The sequence below is a fragment of the Balaenoptera physalus genome (assembly GCF_965194825.1).
Source record: "Balaenoptera physalus genome assembly, chromosome: 10".
In the NCBI taxonomy this organism is placed as follows: domain Eukaryota; kingdom Metazoa; phylum Chordata; class Mammalia; order Artiodactyla; family Balaenopteridae; genus Balaenoptera; species Balaenoptera physalus.
In genome coordinates this window covers 22,573,701-22,596,506 of record NC_138889.1, presented here as the reverse complement: position 1 = coordinate 22,596,506, position 22,806 = coordinate 22,573,701, and the positions used below count along the sequence as shown (strand labels likewise).

The 22,806-nt window shown below is 41.3% G+C and overlaps 1 protein-coding gene across 2 annotated transcripts in view; it reads left to right on the top strand.

The window, feature by feature from the left end:
• The first annotated feature begins 14,399 nt into the window (after positions 1–14,399).
• ARHGAP20 (Rho GTPase activating protein 20) overlaps positions 14,400–22,806 on the top strand; it is a 149,558-nt gene continuing 141,151 nt past the window's right edge. For both annotated transcript variants that reach the window (XM_082476851.1, XM_082476850.1), the window contains exon 1: positions 14,400–14,709. In XM_082476851.1, coding sequence (XP_082332977.1) covers positions 14,605–14,709 — 105 coding nt within the window. In that variant the 5' untranslated portion in view covers positions 14,400–14,604. The remainder of the gene's footprint in view (positions 14,710–22,806) is intronic.

The following is a 22,806-nucleotide window of genomic DNA, read 5'->3' as shown; positions in this document are numbered from 1 at the left end:
AGGTACGAAGACCAGCTTGTAAGAATCCAAGCAACAGGTAATAAAGGCCTGAGAAGAAGAGGACTGTGTGTGTGTGTGTGTGTGTGTGTGTGTGTGTGTGTGTGTGTGTATGCGCGCGCACTAGCTGAGGTTAGAAGAAGATGCATGTTTGAGCATTCCTTACTGATTTAACATGGAGATTGAGGAAAAGGTAGGAGTCACGTTTTTACTTTTGGGGGTTGACAGAAAGGTAGTAAAACTGAGAGAAAAGAAGAGGAGCCAGTGTAGTGGGGGATGAGGAAGCGTCCACCTAGACCTGTTGCATTTGAGTGTATACCTGAAGGAAATGCCGTAACTTTAATACATTTAATGGAAACCATTGAGTGGGAAGGGACAGCTCCTCAGCCATCCTTGTGAAGAGCTTTTTTCCTACACCAGACCTCGTTAAAAAGAAATTAGTGCGGCTTCCCTGGCGGCACAGTGGTTAAGAATCCGCCTGCCAGTGCAGCGGACACGGGTTCGAGTCCTGGTCTGGGAAGATCCCACATGCCGCGGAGCAACTAAGTCATCTTAACTGAGTGCTACAATTACTGAAGCCCACGCGCCCAGAGTCCGTGCTCCACAACAAGAGATGCCACCGCAATGAGAAGCCCGCGCACCGCATCGAAGAGTAGCCCCCGCTCGCTGTAACTAGAGAAAGTCTGCACATAGCAACAAAGACCCAATGCAGCCAAAAATAAATAAATAAATTAAATTTAAAAAAAAAGAAATTAACGCCCCAAATAAAGTCATTTGCTCCCTACCCACAGCAAATCAAGATTTAATTGCAGTTTTAACCCTTCCCAGAAATGTGACCTTTAAAACAATCAACCTGAAACTTCCTGATCCACACTAGGTAAACTGCATGATAAAACCTTTGTTCCCTTCCCCCACAAAAGAAGATGACTTGACCCCCAAATAACCCTTTCTTTTCTTTTGCTAAGTCTTCCTTGGCCCATCCTCCTTTCTGTAAAAGCCTTCCTTCTTTTTTTTTTTTTTAACGTTTATTGGAGTATAATTGCTTTACAATGGTGTGTTAGTTTCTGCTTTATAACAAAGTGAATCAGTTATACATATAAATATATCCCCATATCTGTTCCCTCTTGCATCTCCCTCCCTCCCACCCTCCCTATCCCACCCCTCTTGGTGGTCGCAAAGCACCGAGCTGATCTCCCTGTGCTATGCAAAAGCCTTCCTTCTTATAGCGCCTTCCTTAGAGAGTGCCCTGCTAGTTGCTAGATGGGATGCTGCCTGGTTCATGAATAGTTGAATAAAGCCAAGTAGATCTTCAAATATACTCTGTTGAATTTTGTTCTTTTAACAGCCTGTAAGTGATGAGGGTGAACTTCACTAGACCACAACTGGAAGGACAGCACAATGCAAGAGGTTTCTCCTCTTCATTGTTCCTACCTCCAGACTTGACGTATGGAATTCCTCCAGCAGGAATGCTTTAAGAGATGATCAATCTTTATAACATTGTTTCTTTCAAAAAATAAAACGGGGGGTTTCCCTGGTGGCGCAGTTGTTGAGAATCTGCCTGCCAATGCAGGGGACACGGGTTCGAGCCCTGGTCTGGGAAAATCCCACATGCCACGCAGCGACTAGGCCCGTGAGCCACAATTGCTGAGCCTGCGCGTCTGGAGCCTGTGCTCCGCAACAAGAGAGACCACGATAGTGAGAGGCCCGCGCACCGCGATGAAGAGTGGCCCCCGCTTGCCGCAACTAGAGAAAGCCCTCGCACAGAAACGAAGACCCAACACAGCCATAAATAAATAAAGAAATAAAATTAAAAACAAAACAAAACATAAAGGGATCAGGTTTTAAAAAAATAAAAAATAAAAAAATAAAACGGGATGGAACATAATTGTATCTACCAGGTGGAGAGATTCGTAAAATAAATAGGAAAATCTTTGACATACGAGACTGTATCTTCAATGGAGAGATACATAAAAATATTTCCCTGAAGTCAAAGTAGAATGTCTTTATTTTGCAGAGAAATTTTGCAGAGAACTATCAGAGGCATACAAACCATATCAGTCTATAAGAAAAAGACTCTATACGAAAACTTGATCAAGTCAGCCTATCCTATTATAAATTATTTTCCTGGTTTGAGAAAACACTGTTTTTTAAATTTAATTATGCAGAGCTCCTCTCTCACATTATCTTTTAAGTCACTAAACTATTCATCTGCAATAGATTTCCTTCCTTAGGAAAGGCAGCAGCAGTAGTTAGAAAGGATATTCTAATCAATTTGCAGTTTACTGCAGAGGAGGATGTAAAGTTCTTGGGTGTGTTTCTTCACTGTAGGCTATTTCTAATGAATGCAGTTAGGCCTAATCTTTTTCTACCTTCCAATCGTAGGTCAGTCCTTCACATACTTAGAGATTTGGCAAACTAATGCTTGTTTGCACACAAGATCTTTTCTTTTCTTTTTCCTTTCCTTTCCTTCCCTCCTTTTCTTTCTCGTTCCCTCCCTCCCTCCCTCCCCATTCCTCCTTTCCTCCTCTCTCTCTCCACCCCCCAGTCCCTCTTTCCTAAACATAGATCTGGATACTTGAAGGGCAGCAAGTTAACTATGACAATTCAGGGAATGTGATTGTGTAGGTGGGGGGACATGTGTCTCCAATTCTGTGTTGGTGCCTGTGTAAACAAGACACATGATAAATGTGTAAAGCACCAGCCAATAAAATACTTAAATTGGGAATCCCCCCAATTTTTCTACTTGTATTTCATTAGCATTTGGGAAGAGTGTTAACATTTGGTTAAGCTAAGTCCTGCTGCTGTTCTTGTCAAGATAACAAAAAAGTGCAGTATCTGCTGTAATTTTATCTTGTCCCCTCAATATCTCTCTACAGAGCAACAGTATGCCTATAGCAACACAGTCTGTGATACAATGAAGCTTTCTTCACTTGGTCTTTTCTTTCTAGAAAGCATTATTTTCTTACCTCGTCCATGGATTCAGTGTAGATGGTGCCTAATGTTTCTTCCTAAACAAAAGACTTAGCAGAAGATATATTACTGCTCTAACTCACACATCCTATGTTTCTTGAAAATGAATGTGTATTTCTCTCTCTTCTTTGCCACGCAGGGTATGCAAACAAAAGACTGTCTGATCACCTCACCTGATGGGGCTAGCCCTTAGCAATGCCACATGTTTAAGTATATTTCTGCAAAATTTAATTTGCTAAAAACCCCATTAAACATTCATGTATACTTTATTTCATTCCATTCCTTGCTGATTACTAAAGGATTTCTATATGTCAACATAAGCATTTTCTTTTCTCATTGCTCTCCTATTCCCCCTCCGTTCTTTGAGTTATGGTGTCATTCAGTAATTTAACATTGAAGTATTTTACCACTGGAACTATGGACAAAGCTTTCAGTGCCTTAATGATTAGCTCACAGAAGAGAGAAAAGTCTTCTCAAGTTTAATTTACAGGAGAGTGAATTCCCATTGTTTCACTCTTATTTGCATACTCTCTTATTTTGTAAGGCCTTTTTGCATGGCTTTGGAAAGATGAAAAGAAGATCATTTCTCTCCTTCCCACCCCACCCTCTCCTCTCAGACCATAGCCAGTGCCTATCACAAGACTTAGTCAAGAAACTGCAAAATTAACTTGAGGCTCCCACCCTAGAGCTAAGGTTCGGGGAAATTCATGTCTGTATTAAACCGAAGATAACAGTAAATACCACCTGTGTCGTGCTTTACATTATTCAACAGGGTTTTACCTACATCTCATATATGCCAAGCCAGCAAACCCTTGAGGTAAGTGTTAAATATATCTGAATTGAAGTGCAGAGCAGTTAAGTAATTTGCCTGTGTTTACTCAGTTGGGAAGTGGAGCCAGGAAGCAAACTTAGATCCTCGATTCCAAGTGGAGTTTCTCTGCTTAATTCCATGCTTTGTGCTAATGGTTCTTACTGATTTTCTGCATGCTGGATCTATCCCTTTATGAGACAGAAAGGGAGAGAGGGATGTTGAAGTCTCTAACTATGAATAATGAATTCATCTATTTCTCCTTGCAGTTTTTTGCCTCACATAGTCTGACACTCTGTTGTTCGGCACTTACATGTTAATAATTGTAACATCTTCTTGGGGAATTGAGTCTTTTATCATACGTAATGCCCTCTTTATCCATAATAACTGTCCTTACTTTGAAGTCTGCTCTGTCTGAAATTAATATAGCTACTCCTACTTTATTTTGATTAGTGTTAGCATGGTATATTTTTCTCCATCCCTTTACTTTTAATCTATATGTATCTTTATATTTAAAGTAGGTTTCTTGCAAATAACGTACAGTTGGGTCATGTTTTTTGATCCAGTCTGAAAATCTGTTTTTTAATTGGTTCATTTAGACCACTGACATCCAAAGTGATTGCTGATATAGTTGGATTAATGTCTACCATCATTGTTACTGTGTTGCATTTGTTGCCCTTATTCTTTGTTCCTATTTTTCTCTTCCATTCTTTTTCTGCCTCTTGTAGTTTTAATTGACCATTTTTTTATGTTCATATTTTCTCTCTCCTCTTAGCACATCAGTTATACTTTTTAAAAAACTATTCTTAGTGCTTGCCCTAGAATTTGCAATATACTTTTATAACTAATCCAAATCCACATTTAAATAACACTACACCACTTCACAGGTAGTGAGTACCTTATAGTAACAAAATATTCTTAATTCCTTTCTCCTGTCATTTATTTCTCTTATAGATAAGCATACATAAGCATATGTATGACATATTCATAAGCATACGTAACCAAATACATTGTTGCTATTATTATTTTTAATAAGCTGTTATCTGTTAGACCAATAAAGAATAAGAAAAAAGTTTTTATTTTATCTTCATTTATTCCTTCTTTGATGTTCTTTCTTTTTTAAAATGTAGAACTGAATTTCTGATCTATATTATTTTCCCTGTCTCTAAAGAACTTCTTTCAACTTTTCATACACGGCAGGTCTACTGGCAACACATTCTCTCAATTTTTGTTTATCTGAGAAAGTTTTTATTTCTCTTTCACTTTTGAATGATAATGTTTTTCAGGGTACAGGATTCTAGGTTGTTGGCTTTTTTTTTCTCTCAACACTTTAAATATTTCCCTCCACTCTCTTATTAGCATAGTTTCTGAGAAGTCAGATGTAATTGTTATCTTTGCTTGTCTATAAGTAAGTTTTCTTCCTCTGGCTTCTTCCAGGATTTTTTTCTTCATCATTCATTTTCTATAATTTGAAAATAATATGCTAAGTGTCATTTGTTGGCATTTATTCTGCTTGGTCTTCTCAAGCTTCCTGGATTCCTGGTTTGGTGTCTGACATTAATTTGGGGAAATTTTCAGTTATTATTGTTTCAAATATTTCTTCTATTCCTCTCTTTCTTCTCCTTCTGGTACTCCCATTATGTGTTTGTTGCACCTTTTGTAGTTGTCCCACAGTCCTTGGATATTCTGTTCTTTTTTTTCAGTCTTTGTTTTCTTTCCTTTTCAGTTTTTAAGGATTCTATTGATCTATCACCTAGTGTAGAGGTTCTTTTCCCAGCATCATCCAACCTACTAATGAGCCTGTTATGGTGGGTTTTTTTATCTCTAGCATGTCTTTTTGGTTCTTTCTTAGGATTACCTACCTCTCTGCTTACATTGCCCATCTGTTCTTACATGCTGTCTACTTTATCATTAGAGCCCTTACTATATTAGTCATAGTTGTTTCAACTTCCTGGTCTGATAATTCCAACATCCCTGCCTTGTCTGGATCTGATGCTTGCTCTGGCTCTTCCAATTGGGTTTTTTGCCTTTTGTTATGCCTGGTAACTTTATCTTGATAGCCAGACATGGTGTACTGGGTAAAAGGAACTGCTGTAAGTAGGCCTTTAGTAATGTGATGGTGAGGTGTGTGGGAAGGGAAGTGTTCTATAGTCCTATGATTAGGTCTTACTGTTTTAGTGAGCCTATGCTTCTGGACTGTGAACTTCACAAGCATTCCTCAGGTTTTTTTTTTTTTTTTTTCTCCCCACTTACGTAGAATAGGATGGCTAGAGTTGGCTGGAATTGCGTATTTCCTTTCCCAGGTCACTTAAGCTCTGATAATACTCCACCAGGCTAGGCTCTGGTTAACTAGTTTTCCCTGAGGGCAGGCCTTATTAAGAAGAACAGAATGCTCCGGCATATTTCAAAATGATTCCTTTTCCCTTCTCCCTGGTGGAAACCCTCAGGGATTTCACTCCAATACTTAGTATGGGAACCTGATTGAGCTCCTGGAAGTAAATATCACAATATGTGAGACACCTCCTATGTCTAAGATCCCTAGAGTTTTTAATTTTCAGAGTTATCCGCATTGAGCCTCCAGCAATTAATCAATTACAGTTCAGGTTTTCCTACACTGGCACTGGTTCCAGTGGCAAGTTTCTGCTTGTGAGTCCTTGCTCCAGTAAGCTGTGGCTCCCTGCCTGTATTTGCCTGCCTGCCTGCCTCTCAATCTTGGGGGCAGCCATTTGCCTTGTGTCCTCCCTTCTTGTGGATCTAAGAAGGGTGGTTTACTTTTCAGTCCATTCAGCTTTTTATTGGTAAGAGCTAGTGGTGACTCCTAAGCTCCTTATAAGCAAAACCAGAAATTCAATAATTTGCTTTTTATTCCTGAATAAGTGAAGACATTTTTCTTCATCCTTTCATTCATTCAACAAATATTTACTGGGCACCTACAACTTCCCAGACTGGGTTCCAAGCACTGGTATTATAACAGTGAACAAAACATCATGCCTTCATGGAACTTGCATGATAGTGGAACCTTGAAGTTGAATACTTTAATAAGAATATATCTTTGTGTTAAGCATTTTATTTTAAATTTACCAAGAACAGAGTGTGCTTTTTTGATCTTAAAATTAAATTTTTGTGTCAAATTTATTTAATTTTTCTGTAATGACATTGGTTCCGGTCATTTTATTTTCTTAAGCACGCAACCTCTCTTTTCATCTTTGAGCTCTTCTTCATTGAATACTGGTTCATATTAAGTTGTTCTATAGAATGCAGCATTTATGAATTTTCTGTTCCTTTATTTTATATTTTCATTTAGGTTGGACTCTATCTTTTGCATCTAATTCATGATTTCATGTTGTGCTGTAGTATTTTTGCATTGTTGACAAGTCATTTGTTTCATCTTGTTCATTCTCTTATCTCTTTTGAGATTTTGTTATATATTCTGTATTAGGATTCTCTGCTTCTAGTTGGGGTGGAGGCCATTCCAGTGAGGGAAGACCCTTAAGCTTTAGATCATTTCTTGAACGGTAGTTATGGAGCCTCTCTGGCCATAAGGAAGAGGCATTATCACCTATTTCTCTCCAGCAATAGTTCCTGCTAATCAACGATCAGAAAGAAGGGAGAAAAAATAAGGATACTTACCCATTTTGCTTCTTTCTAGCTTTAGTGATACTAGGGAGAGTTCTATTTGGCCAGTTCAGAAGTTCATCCTCTAGGATTTGTAGTGAGGTAAGAAATACAGCCCTACTACTCTTTTTTACTACTCTCCAGAATCTTTTTCACCCCCTCAATAACCAGGTTTTGAAATGTTTTACTTAGGTCAATGTTTCCTAACCTTGGATGCAGCTATGGAGCTTTAAAAAATTCTGACATTCAGGCTGCACCCCAGACCAGTTAAATTAGACTCTTTGGAGACAAAATCCAAATACAAGTATAAAAAGCTCCCAAGGTGGTTTCAATGCTTGAGACCCGAGCTTAAGAACCACAGGCTTAGGTTATGCTCCTTTCCTTCTTTGGTGACAGTTGATAATTTTTTTAAAAACCCTTTTTGCTCATTTTGTGATATGCTTTGGGAGAGAAGTTCTATGGTAAACTTCTAACCTGCCATCTTCCTAATAACTTCTTAACAGGAAATTGAATAGTTCTCAATAACTATTTGCTAATTGCTTACATTGTCTTTCTCCTATGTATGATACAGTCCTCTGAAATCCACTTCTGCCTTTCCCTCACTCAACACAGAACTATTTATCATGGGGGAAAAAGCCTCCTCCTCATTCCACTTGTGGGTCATATAACAATCTACATTTTGAATAAAAATAACAATCTACATTTTGAATAAAAATAACAGCAATATCCAGTATTAGGAAAATCATAAATTCACTTATTTGACAAACATTTGTAGGATCAAAAGTCATGACACTTCAACAGGGGGGGCAGGGAGAGAAAGAGAAAGAGAGACTGCATGTACAAGTGTATGTTGGAAAAAGAGAAATGATAGGGGCTTGGGAGATGCATATATTAAACATATGAGTAGGAAAAGAGGATCCAGTGAAGGTAACTTAGAGAATTCAGAGAAATAGGAGAGCAACTGGAATGTAAGCTTTGGGAGAGTAGAAAGCATGTCTAAATTGTTCATTTTGTACCATCAGTGCTTAAGATGGTAGCAAGCACAACTGGGTAATTGATATAGATTTGTGAAATGAATGAATGAATGAGAAGTACAGTGTCATAGCTGCCAAAAGAAGAGTGGCCGGTCATATGCTACAAAGAGTTATCCTTGAATTGATTATAGAAGCTATTTGCATTTGATCATTGGGAAATCATGGAAGGTATCTCATATTTACAAGGAAGGCAATGAAAAAGTGGAGGCAGTTCACACGGATTCCCTTCTCCAAAAGTTGGCAGTGAAGAAAAAAGAAAGTTGGGGGGAAGGGACCGTAGTAAGTGCTAATACACATTAGCAGTATTTCCAATGAAACCCTTCACTACGGAACCCTTTTTTCCCTAAAAGCATCTTAAGGGACTAGTGTTGCACATACGATGCTTTGAAAATTATGCTTTAGAGTAAAAATTCTTTCAGAATGTTCACCTCTAAGTTCTTTTTATTTGACATAAGCACTATTAAAAAATAAGCCAAATTTTTGTTTAATTACCAGTACCATTTTCTGTTATTTTATATTGCAAGTATGCAACAGGTGATTTTCATTTATAATTTAAATAGGATTTAAGGTTAAGAATTTAAGTCTCATAGTTTTGAGAGTAACAACTGGACTAGAATGCTGTTCCACCACTTATTAGTCGAGCAATCTTGCACAGCTTCCTGAAACTACTGAGCTCCCTAACTCTACCATATCAGCAAGACAATAATCAACTGTGCAGCAGATCTAGCAGAGAAACAGGAGTATAATTAAAAGAGCTAGTTTCCACAAATCTCTGGAGAGGATTATAACATAAACATGTAGACAGAGCTAAAAAACATTCAGTCAATTGAAATGCCTAGGAAAAACAAAGACAAAAAAAATTTTTAAACCCAAAGTGATTTGTGGGGGAGAGAAGTGTCACAGACTGTGCTTACCTTTGAAGGACGGGCAAGAACACGAGGCATGTGGTAGACAATAAATGATCATTAGTTAATTAACTTAGTCTGGCTTACAGAGCAACCTAAACTTAGAAGGAAAACACCTTTTTCTTCCTTTTTTTGCTATTTATTAAAATATCAAGTTGCTTTGTAAAACACATTTTTTAAAATGATTAAGTTAAGCCTCTGACCAGCAAGCAAGCTTACCATGGACTAAGCAGAAGGGTTTAGGGTCATATCTAGTTTCATCTCACATGAAATGGATGCAACACAATGTATGATGCTCTTCATTCATAAGGAACAAAACTAAGACAATACCATTAAGTGTAGCAGTTAAGAACATAGGTTTGGGGGTCCTGGGTTTAATTCTGGCTCTTGGACTCAATAGCTATATAATCTTTGACAAGTAGCTTGATATCTCTGAGTATCAGGCTCTTCATTGTATGGTGGGCATAAAGCCCTTAGTTTTGTTTCGAATATTTTGATAGTGCATAAAACGCTTAGCATAGTGGTTGACTACCTAATCCATCTTTCTACAAAGCTAACTCTCAATGAATGGTATTTATTGTTAATAATATTATAATACTGTTCACATCATAAGCATATGGCCTTTGGATTCAATCAGATCTGGCTTCAAATCCTGACTCCATCACTTTTTGGTTGTGTGACTTCAGAAAATTGCTTAACAATTCTCTGAGCCTCATCTTCATATTTAAAGTGAGTATAATAATACCCACATCTTTGGTGATGGTCAAGGTTGAATGAGATAATGTATTAAGGTATACCTAACACATGGTAGGCATTCAACAGATGCCAGTTCCCTTTCTACCACTTTCCCTAGGAAATAACCAAATTTTTACCATAGCATCTAAGGTCCTTCACGGTCTGGTCCCTAGCTCTTTTTCTATCCTGAACTCCTAATATCCTCTATCTCTTCCTTCCTCCCTTCCCTAACTCCCATGTCTTCCACTTCATAAGCTTCCACTCTTAGAATTGGGATTATGTTCTGTAAGGAAACAGCCCCTTTTGAGATTCTAAACAAGGATGATAAAGAAAGCCCCACATCTGATCTTGATAATTAAGTAAAGTCAAAAGCTCTCTTCTATCAAGGCTCCTAGTCACCTCGGAGAGGGCTTGATCTCTTACAATATTAGACACTGTCGATCTTTTCTCTTGTTGAAAACCTCTTATTACTTTGGCTTTGAACACACACACACACACACACACACACACACACACACACAGTGTTTCTCATTTTTCTCTGCCCTGTTCTCTCCGTCTCTTGCCAGTTTTTCATTTTCCATTGCCTTACCTGTTAGTGGTTCCCCAGCATTAGGGACAGGGTGACAGGACAATCATAGGGTTGTTGTGAGCATGAAATGTAATAACAGCTACAACTCAGTTTTAGCTGATTGTTGCCTTGCAGAAATTGAGCTGAGTGCTGCTAATATTTTCTGATTTTTTTCAAGAGGACAGAGATTTTTATGTAAACTATCTGGATCTTTAAGGTTGGCAACAAGTTTGAAAAAAAGAGTGTATACGTTGAAAAACATGCCTGAATTCACTCTGTGGGCCATCTGTTTGCAGCTCGGCTCTAGGATATTTGGATAGCACTGCCAATGATTCTTGTGTGCATTTTGGGGCTTGCAAGGACTATACCTGTGGACTCGACCGTATTCCAAGTGCCTGGCATGTTGTCTGGCACATAGCAGGCGCACAATAAATATACATTGAACGAACACCTTGCACAGACATCTCCCTTTACAGCTAACCTTATTCACTGTTATTCAATCTAATGGTTGGCAAAACATTTTGGTTTCATTCTTAGATTGGTTCCTGTTAAAGGTCTGCTATTGGTATTTCCCAGCTGTTAAATGTTGCTATTCTTAGTACTTTGCTTTATGGTTTGTTTCAAAATCTTCTGGATACATCCTGCTTGTGTCAGACATGGCCATCACACTCCTTCAACTGCCTTGTCATCACTTTTGTTTTTTGGCATCACCCTTTTCTACAACATAACATTCCCAGTGCAGGGAAAATGGTTTTTACTATCTAAGGGATGACAGAACTAGCCTAGGACTGTTTCTTCCCCATCAGAGCATCTTCCTTATTACTGTACAGCATAATGAAGATGGTTGTTTCTAATACTTCATTCATTCATTCCTTCAAAGGTAAGTCATTGAAAAAAAAATCATTGAAAGCATACTTCTGTGCCTGGCACAAAGAAGACAAATAAATATAACCTTCAATTTCAAGGAGCTTACAGGCAAGTAAAACAGATAATAACAGTATAGTGTAATACATGCTATAAGGAGAAGAAACCACACACAGGAGAGATAGTACAGCCAAGTTGTTAAGAGCACTGGTTCTGGAGCAGACTCCCCAGGTTCCAAGCTTGGCTTCACTACTTACCAGCTGTTTTAACAAGTTATTTAACATCTCTGTGGCTTGGTTTTCCAATTTGGAAAGTAAGGTGTGAGGAAATCTACCCTGTAGGATTATTATGAAGATTTAAGTAAATTAGTATGTGTAAAATGCTCAGAATAGTGTCTGATATGAAGTAAGCACTCAATAAACAAGTAAGCACTCAATAAATGTTATCTGTTACTACTACAGAAGGTGCACTTAACCCTGTGTGTGTGATTGGTGTGTGGAGGTAGCTAGGTAGAGTAATAAAGTCAGGAAGATTTCCCTGATTTAATTATTAACATAAGTGTTGAAGATTTATTTCCTCAACAAATATTTATTGGATATTTACTATGCACCCTGCACTAGATAGTAAGTATAAAGCAGTAGGTTGGAAAATATAGAAGGAAAATTTCCCAGGCAATGGAAACAGCAGGTTCAAAGCCACGAAGATGTGAGAGGTCAAGACAAGTTCTTGAAGTGCAAATAGTTCAATGAGAGGGAGAAAAGGGTGAGAGGTGAAAAGGGGTAAGACATGAGAAAAGAAAGAAGTGAGGGCAAGGGTGTCAGATTGTACTGACATTTGTACTATAGCATTTGAAATTTATTCCATAGACACAAGGAGCCAAAGAAGGTTTTAAGCAGAGGAGTGATGTGATCTGTGTTCTTAAATCATTACACTGGTAATCATATTAATCTGAGCAAACTCAGTTTTATTTAGGAAGTGAGACCTCCCTCAAAACTCCTTACAGAAGAGGGGTAGGACGGTTTTCTATGCAAATCAGAACTAATGGATTTTGAAATAAAAGCACTTAGAAATTAAGAAGTGAAAGTGGGTTTTCCATGTATGCAGTATAAATAATACTTTGATTTGGAGCATGAGGTATTTATCTCAAAAAGAAACAGCTGTTAATACACGAGGCTCTGAAATAACCAACTCTAGCCTGGCCCTTCTGGATCCATCTCATATCCTTTTTGCGTGTCATTCATTCATTGAGTCAACAAATATTTATTGTGCCAGACACTGGTCTAGGCACTTGGGATGAACAACAATAAGGAGTCTTGTTCTCTGGAAGACAAAGATAATAAACCTTAAACATAATAAGTGAATTACATGAAATATTCTTTAAAAATTATTGAAATTAAAAAATGAAGCAGAGCAAGAAAACTGAAATCATCCATTCATGATAGGAATCACAATAGCATGATTTCAACAAGGAATGAAAAGAGCTGTAAAGCCCTCTGCAGTGTAAAATTCATGAAAAACTCTAGGGTGAGTGCAAAGTCCTGTCTCTGGACATGGATCTAAGCAGCAGAGAGTCACCCTGAAAACGTGTGTGTGTGTGTGTGTGTGTGTGTGTATATGATTTATAAAATTATATATATATAATGCATGCATGATTTACAAAGCCTGTGTAAGCCTACTTTAAACAATGTGATATGGACGAGGCTTAAATTGGGCTGCAATATTTTCTCCCCACTACTTCCACAATACAATTCCGGGGTTTGGTGGTGGTGGTAGTGTGTGGGTGTGTTTTGGACAGCAACTTCTGCTTGGAACAGAGCTGGCCAGAACCCTATTCTTCTACAACCTGACCTGATAACAGCCCAACCCAGCAGGAGCCTCAATCTGTTATTTCTTACCAGAAAAACAAACAAACCTCTTCCACAAGCTAGTATCATAGAGCGGTGTCCTTCATCACTACTCCGCCCTATGGAGTCCTGACTCCAAGGGAAGAATGCCACCTACCGAATCATCCGCCCCACTCAGCCAGTCCTGCAAAGTGAGGCAATACTCAACTCAGCCCAGGTCGGCTCCAAATCCCCTCCCTCTGATTATTCTTTAGCCTTTAAAAAATTTGCCACTATTTGGGCTGACAGGAAGTTATGCTCTCGGCGCAGATATCTGATAAACACTTCCACATATTGTAGCTTTCTCAATAGCTAAGCCAAATTTCAGAGTCCTCTCTCTGCCGCATTTTCCTTAATTGCGCTTGCACGTCTGCAATGCCCGGGTCTCTGCAGCTCGCAGAGAAACCGCCAGTGCAAATTGCGCGGCGGCTGCTGCCGGGCGGCTGCAGAGCCACCGCGGGCAGGCTAACGTGCGGGACCGCACGACAGGTCAGGCGGCGCCGCGGGCTTCGCATGTGCGCGGCCGCGGCCCTCTGCAACGTGCGACTCCGTCCCCGGCCTCCCGGGCAGGGAAGGGGCGGGGGCGGGGGACCCCTCGGCGGTCGGCCGAGAGCTAGGCAGGAATCGCTGCCACTCTTCTGTTCAGGCTGAGGTCGCCACAGCTGCGCCGCTCCACGCGCTAACGCGGCGCCTTCCCCACGGGCGCGGCGCGGTAAAGGATGGGGTCGGGTGCGAGTGGGCTGGGCAGCGGGAGAGGCGCGCGTCCACGCTAGAGGCCTGCGTTCGTGACACCGCCCGGTGAGCTCCTTCGGGCTGGCCCCACTCGGAGGCGCAGACCGAGAAGGTCGGTCGGGCGCCCGTGCCCTAATATATATCTAGAAGGGCGCGCCTCAGGCTGGACCGGCGCGGGGAGGGCCGCAGCCGGAGGAGGGCGGCCGGGGGAGGGCCCAGCGCGGGGCGCCTGGCGCCGAGGGGCGGGCCCGAGGCGGGGCGGCCGCGGCGCTGACGGGCGGTCGCCGCCGCAATCGCCTGCAGCTGCGGTGCCGAGCGGGGGCGGCGGTACATGGCCCCGACGGGAGGCGCGCGGCTCGCACCCGGAGCCCGGCTCGCCGCCTGAGCTCGGCGCCCGCGTTGGCGCCGCGCGTCCTCGCCCGTCCGGCCGCCGTCCCACGGACATGCCTGCGTAGCCTCCTCCTGGGCTGGGATTTGCTTGAAAGTCCTCTTCATGGAAGCGATGTCCCCCCAGCAGGAGACTCTAGGGGGGCAGCCGGGGCGCTCCTCTTCCCTGACAGGAGTGTCTCGGATCGCGGGCGCCCCCGGAACCAAGAAGGTGAGGACGCCGAGCGGGGCCTGGCGCCCGCCGCCGCCGCGCGGGCCGGACGCCGCAGGGATTTAACACTCGAGGCCCGCGTCATTCGTCCGAGGCCATTCCCGCCTTCCCGTCTCCCAAGTCACCCCGTCACCCCCGGGTTTTTCGCGTCTGGAGTCTCAGTCGCTCTCGGAGCGGACCCGGCAGCCTCCCTCCCCGTCTCCATCCGCCGCGGGACCCGCGCCCCCCTCCTCCCTCAGGCGGGGCGCGCGGCCCGGGTTTGGGGCATCGCCCTTTCCGGCCCCTCCGGGTGCCCGGCCCCGGGGTTCCCTGAGGTCCCCCGGGAGCTCACCGTCCCTTGACGGGGTCAGCTCCGAGGTCGTCAGGGCAGCTGCGTCCGCCCGGGTGCGGCTACCGCGCTGAGGAAGGTAGGCGGCCGGGCTGCGGCGCCTGCGGGGCTCAGCCCCTCACCTGCACGCGGTCTCTCCGCGATATTTTGCTGGGGGTGGCCGGGAAGAGGTGCTTGCGCCCCACAGAACGACTCCCGGTCGACGCCCGGGGACGCGGAGGGCCGGTTCGGCTTGGAATTGGGCTGGGTGGGGCGGGTGGGCTGCGGCGGAGGGGCCTTCGCCCTACGCTTGTCCCCTGGCCCTCGGGGCTCGGCGGGGCTGGAGAGGGGTCGGGTGTCGGTGTGGGCGTGCGTGCGGGCGGCGCGCGTGGCCCCTGACAAAGCTGGGAGGAGGGATGCGGGCAACAACTTGTAGCGTTCCTTTCGGATAAACACGGCCGCCGAGCGGCGTGCCGATTCCGATGGGGTCAGGTTTCTTTGGAACGGTTCTCTCAGCAAGTGCACGTGGCCGCGAGCTGCCGGCCTCTGCTGCTCGGCTCTCGGAGGAATTGATTTGGGTGTTTCTAGCCGTGTCTCCTTTCGCTCCTCCCCTCCCCCAAAACCTGATATTTGGCTGTTTTTTCTCTGTCCTGGTGGTGCCCTTCCAGCTTCTGTGGAAAAAAATTGGGATTAGAGGGATAACCTAACTCATCCTTAAGAAATGTCTTGAGGCATTGCATTTGTATCATTGGAACCTTAAGGGGCTACGCAGGCTCCCCTGATTGTCCGGATCTTACTGCCTTTCATGACTCTTCCCAACAGGATCCTGGGTTGGCTAGAGGTCAGTGGAAGAGTGGTGAGATCGGTGCAGAGTACAAACTGTGTGTGAGCTCCCAGAGACCTTGACCGTGTCGCGGAGCCATCTAGGAGTGTCAGTGAACTTGATGTTGTATCAGCTGTAGTGCTGGCTCAGCCTTTGATGTATGGAGGCTGCGGCTTGTCCTTGTCGCTTTTCCCCTTCAGAGATGCAGGGAGAGAGAGAGAGGGAGAGGGAGGGAGGGAGAGAATTTACTAGGTTAGTGCTGTATGAATGTTCAGTAATTAACATAGGTTTTAAAGCAGTTTTTATTCCTGTAAACTTAAGGAATTGGGGGAAATAAAGTATTTGTATTCCAGAACAGATCTCATCCTTTTTTACTAACAGTAATTAAGCGAGAAAGCATGAGAGTAGCTTGCTCAATCAAGAAGTACTTGTCCAATAAATGAAGGGTTGCTGTGCATCTTAAGCCATTGTCCTTAAGATGCTGTCCTTCGTTATAAAATGTAATGATTTGTCACATTACCAATCTAGTCTTTTCCTTTTAAAATTTTGCCTGTCTCGTCTTTCTACAGCTTTTTACTCCCTTTAGGGCGAGAGTGAGGTTGAAGAAATGTTTTATTTTGCTTTTAATATTTTTTACAGAAAAGTGGATCTCTGCCTGTTTTAAATGTTAGTAAGCATAGAAAATAATAATAATAAAAGAGTATTTCCAAATTGTAGCTCACAGAATCATTGCCATTACACTCTCATGGACCACAATCTTTTTGTATCCCCAGTACTCAACAGATGGATCTTTTATGTTTCATCTTGCCTTTTTAGTGCTTGGTAGTCCTAGTGAGTCATGAGACTTATTTCTTAAAAAGTCTACTATATGGTTGTACTGTTAATTACTAAGACTTGGATCAGTGTTGTTTAAACTGCCAGTTACAATCAACATTTTAAAAAATGAAATAGAACAGAAAATGTTGGCACAGTGGTAAGGGTAAAGACTGCTTTGTGTAACTTTTTTCTCTGTTTCATTTATATATATGTGCATTTTGGGTAGCGATGTAAAATGTGTTTCTTACTGAACGGTCAGAATTTTTTTTTTAACATCTTTATTGGATATAATTGCTTTACAATGGTGTGTTAGTTTCTGCTTTATAACAAAGTGAATCAGCTATACATATACATATATCCCCATATCTCCTCCCTCTTGCGTCTCCCTCCCACCCTCCCTATCCCACCCCAGAATTTTTACAGTTTCCTATTTGTGAAATGAAAAATAACAATAGTACCTAAGTCCTCAAGATAGTTAGGAAAATTCAATGTGAAATTGAGTGAATATTAATATATAATAGCACTCAATAAGTGATAGCTCTTATTGTTTGTACTTCCCCACCGTGTCTGTCATTCACACTACTATGTCCCAATTGTTCAAGCTAAAAATCTAGAATTTGTTTTCGACTACTGGTATTTATTTCCTCAGTCTACAACAACCATCAGAAAGGCCAGTCGACTATCACTTCAAAACATACCTTGAATTTCTCCACTTTCATCTCCACTGCTGCCATTGTAGTCGAAGCCAAACCACCACCATCTCTCACTTGAACATTTGCAGAAATTCCCTAACTTGTCTAACACCTTTTTTGCTTTTCCCTGACCCAGTCTCCATTTAGAAGCACCAGAATGATCTTTAAAAATTTAAATTGATCATATTCCTCACTGCTTAAAATCTTGTGGTGGCTTTCCATCATATTTAGAATAAAATTCAGACTCCTGTCCTTAGCCCTCCCTACTTCATTCTCCTCATCTGCCTTTTCTGCTTTGTTTGTGTATTCTCCAGCCGCATGGGCCTTCCTTTTCACACATTGAGTCATCACATTCATTCTGTTCTGAGGCTTTGGTGTTGCTATTCCCTTTTTGTCTTTTTTTTTTTTTTTTCCACACATCTTTGCAGCGTTGATTCTTTCTAATTGTTCTGATCTTAGGTTCTCCCAGAGGCCCGTCCTGACTACCTAAGTGGAAGTTGCCTCTCAGTTATGTTCTGTACCTTCTGTTTTATTCTCATTTTAGCATTCAGCCTTGCCTTATGTATTATTATTTACTTCCTTGTTGTGTTACCTGACCTTCTCACCAGATTGTGAAAACCATGAGAATAGGGACATTATCTGTATTGTTCAAGGCAGCTGCCTCAGTGCTGAGGACAGTGCTACATATTAGGTACTCATTAAATATAAACTGGGTTACATACGGCAGTGAACAGGGACAGATATGGCCCCTGTGTTCAGAGTTTATGATTTGGAGCAAGATCAGCAAACCTTTTCTTTGAGAGCCAGCTAGTGAATAATTTAGGTTTGTAGACCGTAAGGTGTGTCTGTTGCAGCTACCCACTATGCAATTGTAGTACTAAAGCAGCCACAGACAATATGTAAATGAATGGGCACAGCTATGTTCCAATAAAACTTTATTTAGAGAAACAGGAGGTGAATCCCTGGTGTTGTTTGCTGACCTCTAGAGCATGGCTGTTGACTAGAACTTTCTGCAGTGAAAGAACTGCTCTTTATTTACAGTGTCCAATTTGTTGCTTTGGATAATGCATTATGGATAGAATTCTGGATAATTCTTCTGGATAACATATCCTTGAGCATATCCGCGTTTGGGCAGAACAGTTTTTGTGAAATGAAATGGCAGCACATATTAGAATAATTTCATTAAGGGATGATTTGTGTCATTTTCAAGCCCCCAACCCTTTGGTTTCACATACTAATTGAAAAGTCTTTAAATAAGATAGGTGTTGGGGAGGGAGGAGAGACTTACAGGCACAGAAAATCAGTCAAAGCAAAAGGATTTTAAAATAGCTCCAACATTTAAAAATGTAACAGCTACTATTATACACTTCATTCTGGCTTTTCTTTCTACATTCTCTGGGTCCAAATCTGTTTATAGCAGTTTATGGTACAACACCCCTGAGAGCCAACTTTAAGCCATGTGTGTGTCTTGCAACTGGGGTTTGAATGAAGCATCTTTGTGTGTAAGACTTGGTTTTATTCTTTAATACTGAGAAAAATATTATGCTCATGGTTAAGCCAGTATCCTACTGAATACTTTTCTGATGTTATTCACAAGGTGAGTGGCATAAAATCAGGTACATGAGATTGTTTTGGCTGAGAGCAGTCTGGAATTATCAAAAACTGAATTAGATCAGAAAGAGCCTGTTATCACCGGTGTGACCTCTGAACTTCTGGCTGTACTTTGTTTCTTTGTTTGTAAAATGGGGGTAATAATCCATATTCTGTATATCTCACAAGGTTGTTTTTTATGGGTCAAAAGAAGAAAGAATATAAAAACACTTTCGAAAAAAGTGCAGAAGCCATTAGTAATTTTTACCAGGTGATACCTGTAAAGCAAAAAAAAAAGTTTTATTTCATTGGATTTAATACAAGAACATTTACATGCAAATGAGTGAATGCTATTTGTCTTATTCAATTCAGGTTGCCGTAACAAAATACCATAAACTGGTGGCTTAAACAAAGGACATTTATTTCCTGCAGTTGTAGAGGCTATGAATTCCCGTGATCCGTGTGCCAGCCAATTCAGTTCCTGGTGAGAGCCCTCTTCTTGGCTTCCAGTTCTTGCTGTGTCCTCAAATGGGAGACAGAGTGAGAAGAAAGAGGGAGGGAGGTGAGGGGGAAGAAGAGGAGGGAGAGGTAGTGAGAGAGATGGAGGTGGAGTTAGATATCTTTGGTTTCTTCTCATAAAGGCACTAACGTTGTCATAGGGGCCCCATTCTCATGACCTCATCTAAGCCTAATCACCTCCCATAGACCCCACCTCTTAATACCATTACATTGGGGGTTAGGGCTTCAACATATGAATTTGTGGGGGGCACAAGTATTTGGCCCATAACACTAATCATCAAAGCAGTCACGCTTGACTGTCATAAATATCAAATATTGTAAGGTAGAAACTTGAGGAAAAAGATAAGAGTTTACTGTTTATAATATACGGAAAAGTAAAGGAAATTTTTCAAAAACTTCTTTAAGTAAATGCCTAACTATACATAATACACATTGATTATAATACATGGGGTAGGCATTATTAATGCACTCTCACAGAGGAAGGAACTGAGCCCTGCCAAGGCTGCATGTAGTAAGCAGCAGAGCTGGAATTTGAACCCAGATCTTCCAACTCTATTTCTCTTTCCAACTAGATTATAGATGCATTTTTTATTGTTTATAACATAAGATGTAGGGGAGAGTAGATTTGAATTTTATATAAGCAGTTGAACAAGTCATATTTGAGAAGTTTTTCTCCTGAGAGATAATTTCGTTCTTCAGGGAGCAGAGTCTCTACCTTCTCCGTGTACCACAGAATATTATGTTCACTGCTGCCATTAGGTAAATGTTAGGTAAATGTATTAGTCAGGGTTCTCCAGAAAAACAGACCAGTAGGAGTCCCATGGTTGCCATCTGCAGAAAAGTCAGTGGTGTAATTCACCACCATCTTTTCCTGAGGACAAGAAGAAATGAGATGTTCCAGCTGGACAGTGAGGGAGGAAAAAGGGGCAAATTCCTCCTTCCTCCACTTTTTGTTCTGTAAAGGTCCTCAAGGGATTGAATGATGCCCACCCGCATTGGGGAGGACAACCTACTTTACTGAGTCCACCAGTTCAAATGCTGATCTCATCTGGAAATGCCCTCACAGACACACCCAGAAATAATGTGTAATCTGAGCATGCCATGGACAGTCAAGTTGACACATAAAATTAACCATCATAGTAAATATTGACTAATAGTGACAATCAGTGACACAATCATTGCTATAATTTCTTTGGAAATTTGTGATCTTTATGTCTTGGTATCTGTCCTCTGTCATTTTCAGATGTTTTATATAAGGCACTCATATTTCAGGAGCTCTTTAGCCAGGCCTGCTTTCTACGTTGATGTCTCAGTCCTGCTTGCTGTTGGAAAACTTGGCATATCCTCCAAACTCATAGAACTATATTTCAAAGTTATGTGTGGGTGCACAGAATCCTATGCCTCAGTTGTTTCCACCGTGGAAAATTGTGTGTGGGAAACCCAGCTGAAACTCTCGATTCAGTAAACATTTTAATATCATGAATCTTGAGTGTAGGAAAAAACTTGCTTCCATAGTTATCTTCACTTAAAATGTGAACGCAGCAGTGCATTTTAACGTAGCAAAAGAAAAATTAATTTTTGTGACTCTGACATTCATATATTAGAACAGAATATGTTGTTTTTTATAAAATGAAAGTTAAAGATGTTTTATTTTTACACATTTTTTATACATTTGTGTAAAAAGTAATTATTAATTTTGAATATTGAGTCCTCCAAGTTAAATAGAGAGTTGTAACTTATAGACTGAAAATTCACAAGTCACAGATACCTAGATGGTGCAGTTGCTTTTTGGTTCTGAAATGAAGTTTGTTGTGAAGCAATTTATAACTCTTTCCCTTCACCATTCTTCTGATTTAGGGTTTGGTGAAAGGTCTATGGGATAAGAGGTGGAACGTATTCAGTAGACTGGGAGAAGTGAGACAGCTGATAGTATCTTCAGAAAGTGAAAACTTGAACTTCAATAATTTGGGTGTCTGAATTCTTTCACTGTTCTTATCCTGCCATCCAGGACTTGGTGGTTCTTCTTTTCAAAGTAAAGATGTCTTGTGCCTTATAGGACCACATACAACTTAACAAACATCTGTGATTATAAAACTTGCCTTCTTAGAAGATATTAGTAGCTGAAAATACACTGGACTTCAATTTAAATTGCTGCTAAAACATGTTATAAACTATAGTGTCACAAAAATAAATAGGTATATAATATCAAGGTTAGATATATGTGTGTTTACAAACATATGTACATACACTCATATATACAGTGCTTTGAGGACATATATGTACATTTTATTATTGTGATTTGATGGAGTTTCATGACTCATACCCCTCAGTCTCCAGAGTATTTGGCAAAAACCTCTGTTACAGGCTGAATGTTTGTGTCATCCCGAAACTCAGATTTTGAGGCTGTAACCCCCAGTATGATAATACAGTTGACCCTTGAACAATGTGGGGGTTAGGGGTGCTGACCCTCCACGCAGTCAAAAATCCACTTAGAACTTTACAGTGGGCACTCTCTATCCACGGTTCTGCATCCACATGTTCGACCAACCTCATATGGTTTAGTACTATAGTAAGTATTTATTGAAAAAAAATTCATATGTAAGTGGACCTGCACAGTTCAGATCTGTGTCCTTCAAGGGTCAACTGTATTTGGAGATAGGGGAAATAATTAGCTTAGAAGAGGTCATGAAGGCAGAATCCCCATGATGGGATTACTGCCCTTACAAGAGACCAGAAAGCTTGATCTCTGTGTACCGCATGTGAGGGTACAACAAAAAGGCAGCTGTCTGCAAAGCAGGAAGAGGGCTGTCACCAAGAACTAAATCTGCTGACACCTTGACCTTGGACTTCCTAGCCTCCAGAACCATGAGAAATAAGTTTGTGTCATTTAAATCATCCAATCTGTGTTATTTTGGTATAGTAAGTAGCCTGAGCTTGCTGACTACCTTTATTATTATTTTTTAAGATTTATTTATTATTTATTTATTTATTTAATTTACTTTCGGCTGCATCGGGTCTTAGTTGCGGCACATGGGCTCTTCGTTGAGACGTGCAGGATCTTTTGTTGCAGGGTGCGGTCTTCTCTCTAGTTGTGGCATGCGGACTCCAGAGCACGTGGGCTCTGTAGTTTGCAGCATGTGGGCTCTAGTTGAGGCCTATGGGCTTAGTTGCCCCATGGCATGTGGGATCTTTGTTCCCTGACCAGGGATGGAACCCATGGCCCCTGCACTGTAAGGTGGATTCTTTACCACTGGCCACCAGGGAAGTCCCCGGACTACCTTTAAAATAAACTTTCATTGAGGTGAAAGTTTGCTTTCCTGTTCTATTGGTATAGCAAGTGTTCTAGATCA